Raw genomic sequence first — 12,840 nt, forward strand, 5'->3', positions numbered from 1 at the left:
TATAGTATTATAAAAAATATGCTATTTTTTAATTAAGTGTAGAAAATATCAACTAAAATAATAATGTCAGTATTATGAATAAAATAAATCAATTTTCAATATATTAATTTTGCTTATAATAGTGATCGGAAAGAGTATATAAATGAGAGAAAGGAAATTTCATGACAATTACGCCCTGTGGGGGAACTTAAACCATGGAGAGAAATGGAAAAGAGAAGGAAAAAAAAAAAATTAAATTTGTTTATGACTTTATAAGAAACTTTTAAATAAATCTCTGATATGTGAATATTTTTTATAAAAACCATTAACTAAATTAATATCTCAAGCCAGTCCATGATTTTGTTAATAACTCAGTTTTGTTGTGGTTATGTCCTTTTTTTTCTTCTTTTCATTGTTGCTTATTACTATTATTTAAGCCTATTGAAGCAAGATAATTATATAAATCTCATATTTTTGTGAGATTATATATATTGTTTATATTTATAAGTGAAACTCCTTCAAAAAATAATTTATAAGTAAATTTCATATATTAATTAATTATTTACAAACTCTTCGATTATTGATTTAAATTTTATATAAGATGTATCGCACGAGTTTTTTTTGTTTTAGATGAAGTGGTAATCCACTTAAATTAAACTTACAAATAATTGTGAAATCTCGGGTTCGAACCTGAGTCACGACATATGGCCTAAAAATTTCAACATTTTTACTGGTTGAATTAAGACTTATATATATGGGACCGGTACTAATATTAAAAAAAAAATAAAAAATCTTCCGTGTTTGACAACGGTGTACGCACTAATTAACAAAACAAATCAAAACAACTACTGCCAACTCGTTTATCGAACAAGCTAGGAAGATGTTCATTGTAATAAATAAATGCATACGGCCTTATAAGGACCATTTTATTCCACATATATCTATATCTATTAAAAACCAGCCAGAGCTAAAGTATTCAGAAACTATATTTATTCATTTATCTTCTAATTAAAGTGTGAATCAGAAGCAGCAATATTCGTTCACCTGAAAAAGAATGGCCAAAAAATACAAAGGACCAGCTATTGGAATTGACCTTGGCACAACCTATTCATGTGTAGCAGTTTGGCAGGGCCAAAACAATCGTGCAGAGATCATTCACAATGATCAAGGTAACCGAATAACACCTTCTTTTGTTGCTTTCACTACTGATCTAAGGTTGATTGGTGATGCTGCTAAAAATCAAGCCGCTCGAAACCCGGACAACACTATTTTTGGTAATTGATCTTCTCATTTTCTGCATGGTTTGTAAATTAATTTAAATTTTATAGTTATTATTATTGTCTTTCTACTGTTCTTATATAAGAACAAAACAAACTTTTATTTTGCTCCAGATGCAAAGAGGTTGATTGGAAGGAAATATAGTGATACTGTTGTTCAGAATGATATACAGTTATGGCCTTTTAAGGTTGTTGCTGGTACCGATGACAACCCTCAGATTATTGTTCAGTATATGGGTGAGGAAAAACGCCTTTGTGCTGAGGAAATCTCTTCTATAGTCCTCATAAAGATGCGTGAAATTGCAGAGAAGTTTTTGGAGTCATCTGTCAAGAATGTAGTTGTTACTGTGCCTGCTTATTTCAACGATTCTCAACGAAAAGCGACAAAAGATGCATGTGCTATTGCTGGACTTAATGTAATGCGGATAATCAATGAGCCTACTGCTGCTGCACTTGCATATGGCCTTCAGAAGAGAAAAAGTAATGTTGAAAAACGAAATGTCTTCATCTTTGATCTTGGTGGTGGCACTTTTGATGTGTCCATTCTTAAACTTAAGGGCAATAGCTTTGAAGTAAAGGTCACATCAGGAGATACACATCTTGGTGGAGAGGACTTTGATAACAGAATGGTGAACTATTTAGTTAAGGAATTTAAGAGGAAGCATACAGTGGACATCAGTGGGAACGCGAAGGCCCTTAGGAGGTTGAGGACTGCTTCTGAGAAGGCTAAAAGGACATTGTCATTTAATATTGAGGCTATGATTGACATAGACGCTCTATACCAGGGAATTGACTTCGCTTTGTCAGTCAGTCGGGCCAAGTTTGAGCAACTGAACATGGATCTCTTTGAAAAATGTTTGGAGACTGTTAAGAGTTGTTTTAGTGATGCAAAGATGGACAAAAGTAGTATAGATGATGTTGTACTTGTTGGTGGATCGTCTAGGATTCCCAAAGTGCAGCAGCTATTGCAGGAATTTTTTGAAGGGAAGGAACTGTGCAGTAGCATCAATCCGGATGAAGCTGATGCTTATGGAGCAGCTGTTCAGGCTGCTTTGCTCAGTGAAGACGTTAAGAATGTTCCAAACTTGGTGCTACAAGATGTTACACCTTTGTCACTTGGTACGGACATAGTAGGAGATGTCATGAGTGTGGTGATTCCTAGAAACACCTCCATTCCTTTTAAGAAAACAAAAAACTATTTGACAGCCGAAGATAACCAATCTGTTGTCCCAATTAAGGTTTATGAGGGTGAGAATGTGATTGCGAGTGAGAACAACCTGCTTGGTTTGTTTAATCTGCCTGTTCGTCTTGCACCTCGTGGACTTCCTTTCCAGGTATGCTTTACTATAGATGCCGATGGTATATTAAACGTCTCTGCTGAGGAAGAAAGCAGTGGTAATAAGAAAGATATTACAATAACGAATGAAAATGGAAGATTGTCATGCGAAGAAATTGAAAGAATGATAAAGGAAGCTGAGCACTTCAAGTCTGAAGACATGAAGCATATGGAGAAGGTTAGAGAAATGAATGCTTTGAATATATAAGACAAAAGAATTGATTGATGGAAAAGAGAATAATGACACATTTTGGTTAATAAAGTGATAGTGATTCTGATTCTTATTGATCAATTTAGTTATTTCATTTCTGTTTATGAATTTCAACTTCCTCGTGAATAAATTTTGGAGCTGTTTGTTTTGTTTCTTTTTTTTTTTTGGACAAAAAGTTTGTTTTGTTTCTTGGATTATGTATTTTGGTAAAATATGAAATTTTAGGTTTTGGTAAACTTCCGCGTGAATAAAATATTTGTTCCTGAATGTTAGCAGAATTGAGCTCAAGTTTACTGTATACGTTACTAGTAATTATTTCGATCCAATTCCTGCGATTACTATGATAGATCTCATTTCTTACTAACAAGTGATCAAATAATTAGGAAATAAAACTTACCGGACTATCTGATATATATATATATATATATATATATATATATATATATATATATATATATATATATATATATATATATATATATATATATATATATATATATATATATATATAGTATATAAAAAATGAAAACATACAATTAGATTCATAACTTCAAGACCAAGCTCAAGCCTAACGATCCTCAAAATAACAAAAATTAAAAAATGAAACGGCCAAAGTGGATTCAAAGATGCACTCAAGCTCCTTCAACATGTCCATAACCTTGAAGACGGGTTACTAGATTTGGCAGCGACTTTTTTAAAATGTAAAATTGGTAACTTCCCCTTTATTTATCTTGGTTTACCGGTGGGAGCGAATCCGAGAAGGGTGTCAACTTGGAAGCCGGTTATTGACGTGAAAACTCGGCTCTCTTCTTGGAGGAATAGGTATGTTAGTTTCGGTGGTAGAGTGGTTTTAATTAACTTGGTATTGGTGGCTATCCCGATATTCTACCTATCCTTTCTAAAAATGCCAACTAGTGTGTGGAGAACCTTGGTAACAATACAAAGAAACTTTCTTTGGGAAGGGACCTCGGCCAAAAACAAAATATGTTGGGTAAAATGGGAGGATGTGTGTAGGCCAAAGAATAAAGGAGGTTTAAGAGTAAAAGACTTGAGAATCATAAATATTTCCTTATTGACGAAATGGAGATGGCGGCTACTTTCAGAGAAAGAACCATATTGGAAAGGGATCATTCAAGTTAAATATGGAAGAGGAAGGGATCTTGGTGAGTGGGTCTTCCGGGAGGCCCCGAGAGCAAGTGACTCGCTTTGGTGGAAGGATTTTCTCAAAATGGGGTTAGTAGCATAAATCACTTGCTAAATTAAGTTAATTAAGTTTATGTGATTTCCAAGGCATAAATTACTTTTTAAAGGGTAATATAGTAAATTTAACTCATGTTTTACATTAAATCAAGAAAATTAACTAAACTTAACTAAATTTCTTAAACACCGTGTAAACGGTTATTTTTTCTTATATTTGTATCCGAAGGGAATACTTAGCAAAAAAAAATAGAAGAGGGGGATACTGCTTTTTTTTTTTTTAAGACAGAGGGGATACTGCTGCTATATACTACCTCTGTCCCAAATTAAAATGGAAAAAAAGAAACCTAATAAAGAAGAGGAGTATATGATTTCATTCATAGCCAAGTCAACGAGACCTAATAAAGCGAACTTCAAAAGAGACCTTTATCTATTTTAATACTCCCTCTGTCCCAAATTAAAATGGAAAAAAAAGAAAACACACTTATTAAGAAATGCATTTAATATTCTAAAATTTTTCAAAAACATAATTTTGTTCCAAAAGTACCTTTATTAACTTACTCCTTGAAAAACCAAAACATAACCACATGTCTTTAATAGAGTAACTATGCAATTCACCAAAAAAAAAATAGAGTAACTATGCAACTTCTACTCTAATTTCTATTAAGAGCATCCACAATGGAGCACTCCATTTTTTAGTACTTAAATGGTCCCACATGGACACATCATCAATTTATTATTTTTTAATAATAGTACCTAATAGGTACTCAACCCCTCCAATGGAGCATTTCTTATAAAGTTCTAAAATGGGTCACATCAATAACTTCACATCATTACAATATATTTAATTATCTATTTTATAATATAAATTGATTGAATTAATGATAAAATTACAAAATTAGTATGGACTATTTTTTTTATAATTCGAAAAAATAATTAAAATTCGAAATTTAATTTAAAATAATATTGCCAAATTTTAAGAATTACATAATTAAAAAATAATTTAAAATAATTAATAAAATGGTAATTTTGAGAGGAGTAGAATCCTTCAATTTGGTTTTGATTTATATGATTGGAGTATTTATTTATTTTCCAACGGTAAAAAGAAACAAACAATGACTACCAACGTCTATATATGGTTGACATTAAATTTTTATGCCAATCTAAAAGTTGTGATTTTTTTTATTTTTTGAATATATTAAATAAAATAGGTCCCATAAAAAGAAGAGAGAAAGAGTTCTTATATTAGAATTGGTACATATTAAGTACTAAAATGTGTTGTGCTTCAATGGTAGTACCTAATAAGTACCATGAGTACCTAATAGGTACTACACCATTGGAGATGGTCTAAGTGCACGTACACATGCTTAATTGAAAAAAAATCATTGCTAATGAAATTTGGCTTAAATATGAAAATAGTGCCTGCAATTATGGTCTGTTTTGATTTTAGTCCCTGAAAAAAAAAATTTGATTTTAGTCCTTGCAAAATACCAAAACTTTTAAAAAGGTCCTTGATGTGAATTTTTAGCTGACATGTCAAGTAGTTGATGATTTGGCAGATGTTGACTAGGATTTTTGATGATGTTGAATTAACATGTCATTTTTATTTAAAAATAAAAAAATGTAAAATAACATGTCAGATTTTTTTTAAAAAAAAAACAAAATACATTGAAAAATAAAAATAGAAAATTAATATACTTACAAAAAAAAAGTTAATATATTAGATTCAAAAATATATTATATTTTAAAAAAAATTATCAATTTTTTTTACAGTAAATAAATTATCAAAATAAGAAAGAAATCACGCAAAGAAGGGGCAAAAATTAGGGTTCATGAATCAAAGTTGTTATTGAAGGATAAATCACGCAAATAAGAAAGAAGATGTGGAGTAGCAAAGGTGGTTCGTCTTCTTCGGCAGAAAAGCTTCATGTGTGTGTGGGTGTCAATTATCCATGGTGATGTACAAAGCCAATAGTAGAAACAAAATTACAAAAACAAAATTGAGGAAGATGAACAACAACAAACAGTAGAAGAACTCACGTAGAAGAACTCCACAAAAACTCTTTCTTATACTAACTTTCATTTTCAATTAACCTCACTGTCAAAATAAAATTAGCCCTTATCGGTTTGAAGAAGATGAACAGAAACCGTTTTTTTTTTTCTTTGCGTGATTTATTTCTTCTATTTTGATATTAAAATCTAATATATTTTCAAATCTAATAATATATTAAGTTTTTTTTGTAAGTGTATTGTATTCTATTTTTCACTTTATTTTGTTTTTTTAAAATCTGAAATGTTATTTTCCATTTTTTTAATTTTAAATAAAAATTAACTGTTAATTCCACGTCATCAAAAATCCTAGTCAACATATGCCAAATCATCAACTACTTGACATGCCAGCCAAAAATTCACCTCAAGGACCTTTTTAAAAGTTTTGGTATTTTGCATCACCATATTTTAGACAAAATATGTGTCAGGGGCACCAAAATTGTCGAATTTTAAAATAGGGGAACCAAAACTGCAAAATGGTGAAAATAGGCGGACCAAAAGCGCAATTAAGCCTAGATTTTATTTGGTTTTATTTTATGTGAATTCTTATAATGAGAAAAAAAAAACCTTAGTTTTTTATGGCATTAGCATGACCTTTCTATTTAAAAATAGGCTTTTTTTTTTGACAAATAGGCTTTTAAAAGAGAAAAAAACCCTAATTTTCTCTATTAAAAAAGTTTGACCTAGCTCGACTAGTTTAATCGGCCAACCTATTTCCACATATGTCGTGACTCGTGTGTTTTTCCAAACCAATTTCCATACGCATTTAATGTGAACATCCCAATACAAAAAACATTCTAAAGTTTGAATTCAATTCAAACATTCTCTAAAAACAGTTTCATTCACTTGAAGAACAAATAATGGCAAAAAAATATGAGGGAGTTGCTATAGGAATTGACCTTGGCACAACTTACTCATGTGTTGGAGTGTGGCAAGAACAAAACGATCGTGTTGAAATCATTCACAATGATCAAGGAAACAAAACTACACCTTCTTGTGTTGCTTTCACTAGTTCTCAGAGATTGATTGGTGATGCTGCCAAAAATCAAGCTTCCTCTAACCCAACCAACACTGTCTTTGGTAAGTTTTTTTTTTTTTTTTTTTAATTCCGTTTGTTCACCGTTGTTTAACTTTTAGTTAGGGTGATATGTCTTTTATTTCCATATAAATTTCGAAATTTTAGTTAGTATTAAATATCTTTGTATTCACTTTTTAGGGTCCGTTTGATTCGTTAAAAATAAGGGACTGGACAGGACAACCGTAGTTGTACTGTGTTTGATTGTAAAACTGTTTCAGGAACTGGACAAACTGGAAGCAATGGACAGGACAAAAACAGAATTTTTTGTACCTCACTAAACCACAGCACAACTTTTTGTCCGCAGTACAAGTTGTCTAAAATGCCAAAATACCATTTTATTAACAAAATATCATATAAGACAAAAAAATGTTCAATATCCCAAAAGTTTGTTCTGTGCTGTTCTGTCATGTGTTGTGCTGTTCTGTCTTTTACTGTTCTGTCCAGTACTTACCCTTTAACAAATCAAACACACCCTTAGTATTTGTACATATCTAAAAATTTGTTTGTTTCCTTCTCCTTTTGCTTCATATTGTTTTATTTTAGGAGTATTTCTTATACTCTTTGTTAGTATTTTTGTATCTGACTGAATTTTCGTTTGTTATTATATATGTGTTATTTGCCATTCAAAAAACAAAGTATTTGTACATATCTGCATGATTTTGAAATTTGTAGGAATTGAAAAGTGAGTACAATGCAAATACTAAAAACAAAATTCAATAAACTTGAGAGGATTATCATAAGAGTATTGCTAAATAGTACGAAGAAAGTGCACACAAAAGGCAAGAATTTCACATGGTTCCTTGTAATAAAAAAAATGCTAAAACTGTTGCAGCATATCTAATGGAAAAATGGGGAGGTTATTATGTATATCAAAGGCCAGAAATCATTCTTGTCTTTCTTCGCTAGATACCATCGTACAAATCAGCATTTTCCTTATCATAATTGTTATTAGTTTTTGTGTCTGGTGTTACATTTTGACAATAAATTACACATCACCTTTTTTAATTTTTCCAGATGCAAAGAGGTTGATTGGAAGGAAATATAGTGATTCTGCTGTTCAGAATGATATTCTGTTGTGGCCCTTTAAGGTCATTGCTGGGGCTAATGACAAACCAACGATCATTGTGAACTACAAGGGTAAGGAAAAGCATCTCGTTGCTGAAGAAATATCAGCTATGATTCTCACTCAGATGCGAGAGATTGCAGGGGCATTTTTGGAGTCACCTGTTAAGAATGCGGTGATTACTGTACCTGCTTATTTTAATGATTCACAACGAAGAGCCACCAAAGATGCGGGTGATATTGCTGGTCTCAATGTAATGCGGATAATTAATGAACCCACTGCTGCGGCTCTTGCATATGGCCTTCAAAAAAGAGCTAATTGTGTTGAAGAGAGAAATATTTTCATATTTGATCTTGGTGGTGGAACTTTTGATGTGTCTCTCGTTACAATTAAGAATAATAACTTTGAAGTCAAGGCCACTGCAGGAGACACTCACCTCGGAGGAGAGGACTTTGATAATCGGTTGGTGAATCATTTTGTGAAGGAGTTTAAGAGGAAGAATAAACATGACATTAGTGGAAACGCAAAAGCTCTAAGGAAGCTTAAAACCGCATGCGAAAAGGCAAAAAGGACACTTTCTTACGATACTGAGGCAACAATTGACATAGACTCTATATTTAAGAGTATTGACTTATATTCATCGATCACTCGAGCGAAGTTTGAGAAACTCAACCAAGACCTCTTTGAAAAGTGTATGGAGACAGTTAAAAGTTGTCTTGCTGATGCTAAGATGGACAAGAGTAGTGTAGATGATGTTGTCCTTGTTGGTGGCTCTTCTAGGATTCCCAAAGTGAAGCAGCTTTTGCAAGAATTTTTCAAGGGGAAGGAATTATGCAAGAGCATCAACCCTGATGAGGCTGTTGCTTATGGAGCAGCTATTCAGGCTGCTTTGCTTAGCGACAGCATTAAGAGTGTTCCAAACATGATTTTGCAAGATGTTACACCATTGTCACTTGGTGTAGAAATAAATGGAGATCTTATGGATGTCGTGATTCCTAGGAACACCTCCATTCCTGTCAAAAAGACAAATACATATTATACAGTGAAAGAAGACCAATGTAGTGTCGATATTAAGGTATATGAGGGTGAGAGAATAAGAGCCAGTGATAACAACTTGCTGGGTTTGTTTACTTTCTCTGTTCCTCCTGCTCCTAAGGGCCACATTCCTATCAAAGAAAGCTTTGCTATAGATTCTGATGGTATATTAACTGTCTCTGCAGAGGAAGAGACCAGTGGTAATAAGAAAAATATTACAATTACTAATGAAAATGGAAGAATGTCAAGGGAAGAAATTGAGAAAATGATTCAAGAAGCTGAATATTTTAAGGCTCAAGACATGAAGTTCAAGGAGAAAGTTAAAGCAAGAAATGCATTGGACGATTATCTTTACAATGTAAGGAAAGTAATGAAGGATGATTGTGTTAGTTCCAAGCTCGCCCCCGTAGACAAAGCGAAGATCAATTCTGCAATGATAAAGGGCAAAAGTTTGATTGATGACTACAAGAATGAAGAGACTTATATGTTTGTTGACTTTTTGAAGGAGCTGGAAAGCATCTTTGAATCTGCTATGAACAAGATCAACAAAGGCTACTCTGATGAGGAAAGTGATTAAGATACTTAATGATATTTTTGTTATTTGATTTGCTTCCTAATGTATAATGTTGGAGCAGCTTGTTTTTGCTTCTCTGGTGACACATTTTGGTAAAATATGCTATAATTTGTACTTCATTTCTTTTTAATCTTATTGTTTGAGCGAGTAGATTTGAAGTTATTATCGATATATAAACTAAAAACTTTATTATGACATAAACACTATTGTAATTTTAATTTCTATTGCAGATTGAACTTTATTATGACATAAACACTACTGTAATTTTTGTTTGTTGTTGATTTTCTAGGTTGTGTTCTGGTTTTATTCTTGTTTTATAAGTCATTCACCAGATAAAAGAGTAATTGTGTGCTGTTGACTTCATAGCCATCTTACAATACCATGCAAATACTGGATTCAATCTTTGAGAGCATTGAAGGCAGACTCAAATCAAATACTTATATACTTCACTACAATTTCTTCTATCTCTACGACTAATATATTATCGATCAACAATCGAGTTTAATAAATTCATCTAAAAAATATAGACTAACTTTTAAAATGTATTATTATTCCAACCAATTTATGAAGCCAGCAGATAAATTTATAAATATATTAGATTAGAAAGCTTTGATCAAAAAGGAGGAGAGAATCTTGAAGAAAACTCAAGTGGAAGCTTTTCGATCAGGACAGGTTGCATTTGTAATACATAATAAAATAACTATAAAACAATAAATAATAAAATAACTATAAAACATCAAATGCGTAAAAGAAGTATCTAAGTCATAGTTTCAAAATAAAAAACTCTACCAAAACAATACTTGAAATAGCAATTGACAAAACATAGAACCAGACAGATTTGCCTAGAATGTGGCGAAACATACTCTCAAGCTCTTCAAGATGCTTTTCAAGAATATCTATTTCACTCTGTTGTTTCTTATCAATAAAATTTGTGGCCTTTGTAATTGCAGAATTGATCTTGATATTTTCTTGAAAGGAGAGATTTAGAATAACATCTTCCTTCTTTAAAGCATTCTTCGTCTTGTAAACGCAATAGTCTAATGCATTCAATACATTGGCCTTCCTTAGAAATTTTTCATCTTCAGCGCGGTAATTTTCAGCTTCTCTTATCATGTCTTTAATTTGTTTGGATGACAGTCTTTCTTTGTCATTGGTTATTGTAATCTCATTCATTCTTCCTGTGGATTTTTCCTTTGCAGAAACAGTTAAGATACCATTTTCATCAACAGCAAAGCATACTTCTATAGGGTGGCCACGAGGAACAAGTGGGAGGCCATAAAGACAAAAAGAACCAAGAAGATTGTTGGCACTAGCTCTTGCTCTCTCACCCTCATAAACCTTAAATTGAGCAGAAGCTTGGTTATCCAAAATTGTGGTAAAACCTTTTGTTTTCTTGAAAGGAATGTTAGTGTTTCTACTAATTAAGACATCCATGATATCGCCTTGAACTTCGATACCAAGAGACAAGGGTGCAACATCTTGCAACACTAAGTTTGGGACATTTTTAAAGCCATCACTCAATAAAGCAGCCTGGACAGCTGCACCATAAGCAACAGCCTCGTCAGGGTTAATATGCTCTTGCACAAATCCTTACCCGCAAAAAATTCCTGCAATAGTTCTTGTACTTTTGGGATTCTAGAAGAGCCACCAACAAGGACAACATCGTGTATAACACTCTTGTCAATCTTTGCATTGGTGAGACAATTCTCCACAGTTTCCAAACACTCCTTGAATAGATCCAAATTGATCTCCTCAAATTTGGCACGAGTGATTAATGAGAAGAAGTCAATGCCCTGATATAGAGAATCTAACTCAATGGTGGTGACAACAGAAAAAGATAATGTCCTTTTTGCTTTCTCACAAGCCGTTCTCAACTTTCTTAAAGCTCTTGGGTTTCCAGTAATGCCCACCTTATTCTTCTTGTTAAACTCTCGTGCAAAATAGTTCACCATTTAGGAAGACCTTATCCTTAATTGTAAGGATAGACACATCAGAAGTCCCACCACCCAAGTCAAAGATGAAAATATTTCGCTCTCCCACACAGTTAAGTTAATTCTCTTGTCAAGGCCATATGCAATAGCGGCAGCAGTGGGCTCATTGATTATCCGCATAATGTTAAGGCCAGCAATGGCACCAGCATCTACGGTTGCTTTCCGCTGAGAATAATTAAAATAAGCAGGTACGGTAATAACTGCATTCTTGACAGGAAATTCCAAAAACGCCTCTGCAATCTCGCACATCTTAGATAGAACCATAGATGAGATTTCCTCAGCACAAAATTTCTTCTCGTGTCCCTTGTACTTGAGGGAAATCATAGGTTTGTCATTAACACCAGAAATGACCTTGAATGGCCACAACACCATATCATTTTGAACATCAGGGTCACTAAACTTCCTACCAATTAACCTCTTAGCATCTGACAAAATAATATTGATAGTAAATTCACATCATTAATCAAACATGTCAATGCATGCAATCAATAACAACAATAAATACATGAAGGAATATATAATTGAAATTTACCAAAAACAGTATTTTCTGGGTTCGAGGCAGTCTGATTCTTAGCAGCATCACCAATCAATCTTTGATCATCAGTGAATGCTACAACAGAAGGTGTTGTTATGTTTCCTTGATCATTGTGAATAATTTCAACTCTATTGTGTTCATCCAGCCAAACAGCAACACATGAATAAGTTGTTCCAAGGTCTATTCCCACGGCACATCCTTCATACTTTTTAGCCATTATATACATCTTTCAAGTAAACAAAAGAAACTAAAAATAAAATAAAAATCATATCAAGATTAAGAAGCAAGAAACAGAAGGTTTAGGTTTTCTTAAATAATAGGCATCATCATAGAATATTGTTTACAAAACATTCTGATCGAGAGCATAAATAACAAAAAAAAAAAAAAAACTTGGTTTTATGTATTGTGCGAGTTCTTGCGGTTGTTTGTGTGATAGTGTGCATCTTTCAACACAGACTGTTTTCAAAGGCATAATAATCTAGAGCTTCACACTAAGAAATAGGGTTTACTGTTAA

At 32.7% G+C, this 12,840-nt stretch overlaps 1 protein-coding gene and 2 pseudogenes across 1 annotated transcript; 2 read left to right on the plus strand and 1 right to left on the minus strand.

Moving 5' to 3' along the window:
- The first annotated feature begins 907 nt into the window (after nt 1-907).
- Nucleotides 908-2,955, plus strand: LOC123891469 (annotated as a pseudogene).
- A 3,954-nt stretch (nt 2,956-6,909) lies between these two features.
- Nucleotides 6,910-9,802, plus strand: LOC123891463 (heat shock 70 kDa protein 4-like). Its single transcript, XM_045941335.1, has 2 exons — nt 6,910-7,129; nt 8,142-9,802. The coding sequence occupies exons 1-2, from the start codon at nt 6,910-6,912 to the stop codon at nt 9,800-9,802; spliced, it is 1,881 nt and encodes a 626-aa protein (XP_045797291.1).
- Nucleotides 9,803-10,561: 759 nt separating this feature from the next.
- Nucleotides 10,562-12,542, minus strand: LOC123892093 (annotated as a pseudogene).
- Nucleotides 12,543-12,840: the final 298 nt, after the last annotated feature.

Source organism: Trifolium pratense, linkage group LG6 (assembly GCF_020283565.1).
Source record: "Trifolium pratense cultivar HEN17-A07 linkage group LG6, ARS_RC_1.1, whole genome shotgun sequence".
NCBI classification, from domain to species: domain Eukaryota; kingdom Viridiplantae; phylum Streptophyta; class Magnoliopsida; order Fabales; family Fabaceae; genus Trifolium; species Trifolium pratense.

Excerpts from the sequence above, each read along its gene's own strand:
- LOC123891463 (XM_045941335.1), top strand. The coding sequence starts at position 6,910 with ATGGCAAAAAAATATGAGGGAGTTGCTATAGGAATTGACCTTGGCACA. Across the intron at positions 7,130-8,141 it reads CCCAACCAACACTGTCTTTG|ATGCAAAGAGGTTGATTGGA; the intron begins GTAAGTTTTTTT and ends TAATTTTTCCAG.